General features: G+C 43.5%; 1 protein-coding gene across 1 annotated transcript; it reads left to right on the forward strand.

Annotated features, from left to right (window-relative positions):
- The first annotated feature begins 227 nt into the window (after positions 1 to 227).
- LOC121002437 (centromere protein L-like) lies at positions 228 to 2431 on the forward strand. The gene is made up of 2 exons (XM_040433893.1): positions 228 to 677; positions 1970 to 2431. The coding sequence occupies exons 1-2, from the start codon at positions 228 to 230 to the stop codon at positions 2429 to 2431; spliced, it is 912 nt and encodes a 303-aa protein (XP_040289827.1).
- Positions 2432 to 4882: the final 2451 nt, after the last annotated feature.

A 4882-nucleotide genomic window follows, 5' to 3' on the forward strand; every position in this document is an offset into this window, starting at 1 on the left:
CGTTTGTTCAGGCCCTTTGAGGAGGCACGTTATTTGTCAGTCCCCAGGACTACAGGATTAACAATGTCATTCCACTGCTTCATGTCCTGGAACAAATGCTGGTAAATCTGGCTGGTTAGGAGACTGGAGACATGGCGCCTAGAAAGATGGTGGCAGAGTTTGGTACATTTGTCTGTCAAGATCTCTGTTTATAGTCAGTGAACGGGAACATAATTTATCGCATGGATATGCAAACACCAACCGATGGGGTGTTAACCCCCAGAAGTAGGTCATCGGCACGAAGGAGCAGTCATTTTCACAGCTCAAGGTATCCTCCCGGAAGCATGACATCTGCACGTCGATGGTCTGCATTGCGAAGCTTGTCTAAAAGAAAAATCCCACAGTGCACCCCATTAAAGCAAACTCTTGATCCGGCACAGGCTGCTTTGCTCCTTCAAAAACAATGGACTCTGTTCAGCATGACACCAATGTATAATTTCTCATACATCAGACTGAAAGAGTATTCCAATCACCTGTCTGCCCACAAAGCTGCCGAGAAGCACAAGGGTCTTGCCATTGAAGTGGCCTCAGAGCTGAACCTTAAAGCCAAATGTTCATGTTTACCTGGACTCAAAGGAAAGGATAGAGATCCACTGTCTGTGCTCATACAGATTTCATCAAATCCTCTACTCATCAAGGCAGGCACACAGGACCGGATTGTGTGGACAAGTTGGACGTACACATTGGAGGTGTTACCAAAGACATATACTTGCCTGCAGCTCTTCCTGTATAACATCTCCGAGGCGCTCACAGACATCCCAACCTGCAAAACCTAATTTCAGGGAGGTTTTCTTTTTTTTTCTTTCACTAACTTTTTATTACATTTCCCAAACATATGCAGTATCTGCACACTTTGCTCTATGGTGTGGAGGACGGGGCTCATTACCCTGCCACAAATTATCCTATTTATGTATATGATTAAAGGGATTCTGTCACCACCTAGAAGCCCTGTGAGCTAAACATCTGCTCATCTCCAGGTGGCATTCTGATTTCTAAGGTGGCCTTATAAAAGCCATTTGTGGCTTTATTCTGCGGAAAAAACAGGTTTTACTAACCTGTCAATCATTGAATTAAGGTGCCCAAGCAGGGGAGGTTGGATGCATGGTGCCCGGCCGCACGCATCGCCGTTCGTGCCCAGCGCCACCTTCTACTCCTCAGTGCCGCCTCTCCCTCCCCCTCCTCCCGCTCTGAGATCCCGCGCGTGCGCACAGGCTCAGCCTGATGCGCCGTTGCGGACTGCTGGCATCGGCTTCTTCTTGCACTGTGTGCACGCGCCGAGAAGGGGACGCTGCTACAGGTTGCCGGAAAGGTTTACTGCGAGTAAACTAGAGATGGGAAGTTTGGATCTTTTACATGAATGGGTTTATTCGCTGAGATGACAAGAAGCAAGTGAGCCGAAGCTTAGGTTGCGCATGCGCGGATGCTTCCATTCACTTGCTGACTCGCTGAGTCGGCTCTTGGTCTGAGTCAGGAAGTTTATTCTTTAAAACCCTGTGTGTAATTATCTACCCCACTGTAGGAAAAAAACAAGCATCCAGGAGGGTGTGAATTTAACACTGGGGTAAATAATATAATTAAAATGAAGGGTTAAATGTATTTTTTTTTTAAATACATCTCTCTCAATAGTTCTATAGCTACTGAATGAGAGAGAAGAAGGGATGCCTTTAACATATATATCTTCTTGAGAAGCCAATTTGACCCTAAAGGGTTAATTCAACCTGTAATGTAAACTCTGTGTCCTGTCAATTCTCTTATCTCTCTGCTCTGCTATCAGTGAACCTTTCCTGCGGGTGTCAGGGAGCCGCTATCTAATAGCGGGAGACTCCCTGAACCTCCGGGAGAGTTGAGATCCCTGCGCTCATGGCTATCGTAGGATAGAGATCCACTGTCTGTGCTCATACAGATTTCATCAAATCCTCTACTCATCAAGGCAGGCACACAGGACCAGATTGTGTGGACAAGTTGGTTCTGCGGGACGTACACATTGGAGGTGTTACCAAAGACATATACTTGCCTGCAGCTCTTCCTGTATAACATCTCCGAGGCGCTCATGGCTATCTTAGGGACATGGTTCCAAAGAAACTTTGACTGTTTCGGTAAGCTAGTTATCATTCCTCAGGACCTTATGTGGCTAGCAGTGATGTGGACCGGGTATGACGTGTTTGGATCAGTGTCTGCCACAGAGCTTGTTTTCTCTGTGCCCGTCGAACCTCGCATGGACATTTCTTATGCCATCCATGCAGAGGACTTCAAGACTTTATGGAATTATATTCATAAATCAAAGGACAAGGTCACATTGGAGGAAGTGGACAATTTATTCCAATGTCTTCACTTACATTTCTTCAGAGACTTTAGAATCCACTTATCAGCAACCCAGCTCATCAAGGGATGAGCTGGAGTCAGCTTGTTTGCTGAACTGTCCGCCAGTTATCAGCCATAACCCCATACATTTCATGTTCAATATGCATTACAATCGTGGTCACTCTGACACTGGTTGTCAATCCATTCTTGTTGATGAAGCACTTTTTTTTTCAGTTTGTCTTTTAAATCTTGTGGTTTTGCCCCTTCTGTGTTGTATGTTATGTGTGTTAATGTCCTGTTTGTTAAATAACCATATTTTTTTCTCCCCCGTTAAAAATAAAATGAAAATTGGCTTGTGATTTGGTAGTCAAAAGCAGGAGTGGGTACAAAACACAGAAGACATGCAAATATTCCATTCATGTGTCATCTCTGTTTTAGATCCAGTCCTGTTTTTTTTTTGGGCATTAGAAATACTGATGGATTATTGGGCAAATGCTGACCGAGTGAAGGCGGATGATCCACAGACAGGATCCGTTTTTTATGGGTTATTGTTCTGACGGATCAGAGGAAGGGAAAAATAATCAGTGACGTCAACACAAACTTACTTCTGATAGAAAACTTACTCAATAATAGAAAACAGAGGGTGGTTATTAACGGTACACACTCAGATTGGGTCACTGTCACTAGTGGGGTACCTCAGGGGTCAGTACTGGGCCCTATTCTCTTCAATATATTTATTAATGATCTTGTAGAAGGCTTGCATAGTAAAGTATCAATTTTCGCAGATGACACTAAACTGTGTAAAGTAATTTACACTGAAGAGGACAGTAAACTACTACAGAGGGATCTGGATAGATTGGAGGCTTGGGCAGATAAGTGGCAGATGAGGTTTAACACTGACAAATGTAAGGTTATGCACATGGGAAGGAATAATGCAAGTCACCCGTACATACTAAATAATAAAACACTCGGTACACTGACATGGAAAAGGATCTAGGAATTTTAATAAATAGCAAACTAAGCTGCAAAAACCAGTGTCAGGCAGCTGCTGCCAAGGCCAATAAGATAATGGGTTGCATCAGAATGGGCATAGATGCCCGTGATAAGAACATAGTCCTACCACTTTACAAATCATTAGTCAGGCCACACATGGAGTACTGTGTACAGTTCTGGGCTCCTGTAAACAAGGCAGACATAGCAGAGGGTCCAGAGGAGGGCAACTAAAGTAATAACTGGAATGGGGCAACTACAGTACCCTGAAAGATTATCAACATTAGGGTTATTCACGTTAGAAAAAAGATGACTGAGGGGAGATCTAATTACTATGTAAAAATATATCAGGGGTCAGTACAGAGATCTATCCCATCATCTATTTATCCCCAGGACTGTGACTGTGACGAGGGGACATCCTCTGCGTCTGGAGGAAAGAAGGTTTGTACACAAATATAGAAAAGGATTCTTTACGGTAAGAGCAGTGAGACTATGGAACTCTCTGCCTGAGGAGGTGGTGATGGTGAGTACAATAAAGGAATTCAAGAGGGGCCTGGATGTATTTCTGGAGCGTAATAATATTACAGGCTATAGCTACTAGAGAGGGGTCGTTGATCCAGGGAGTTATTCTGATTGCCTGATTGGAGTCGGGAAGGAATTTTTTATTCCCCTAAATTGGGGAAAATTGGCTCCTACCTCACAGGTTTTTTTTCTTTGCCTTCCTCTGGATCAACTTGCAGGATAACAGGCCGAACTGGATGGACAAATGTCTTTTTTCAGCCTTATGTACTATGTTACTATGTTACCCTCTCCACTCTGTCGGGGGGCTCTACTTGTATAAGCATTTATTAGAGCAGGTTCTGTAGACATCTATGTGGAATCAGATGACAACGGTGCAAAAGGAGCGCGCTTCTTCTTGGCCCTAACATCTGCCTGTAAGGGTACATGCACACGTTGGGTAAATCCGCACTGAAATCCGCAGGTGTTCGCAGGCAAATCTGTGCAGTCAATCTAGATCAATTGGTGCGGATTTGTGTGCGGATTTGGTTCAGATTCGGTGCGGATTTTACTAAGTGAATGAAGAAAATTCGGTCAGGAGAAATAAAATAAATTGACTTGCTGCGGATTTTAAAATCTGCACCTCATGTCAAAATCCGCATCATGTGCATTGAGAATTTCAAATTCTCATTGAATACAATGTATATGACTTACGGTGCAGATTTTCTGCATGCAAATCGTGTGCATTTAGCCGAAGGCTGAGTTCATACTTGAGTTATTTGGTCAGTATTGGTCCCGTGACTGCCCAAATAAGTGAAGTGTGCAGTGATTCTAAGAGTGACGCCTGTCATCTGCATGTCATACGGACTCACAGTATTATTTCACTACCAAAGCAGACTCCCTATGTGTGTTACTGCAAGGCACAGTGTTCTACACCACTATAAAGGTTCTCTTCAGCCAGCAGTTTTTTAACACTATTCGCCGCAAATAAATTTTGATTGAACTGAATATTTTTTTTTTAATTGCTTATCTCTAATTGTATGCCTTTACAAAA

This window comes from Bufo bufo, chromosome 5, assembly GCF_905171765.1.
Source record: "Bufo bufo chromosome 5, aBufBuf1.1, whole genome shotgun sequence".
Taxonomy (NCBI): domain Eukaryota; kingdom Metazoa; phylum Chordata; class Amphibia; order Anura; family Bufonidae; genus Bufo; species Bufo bufo.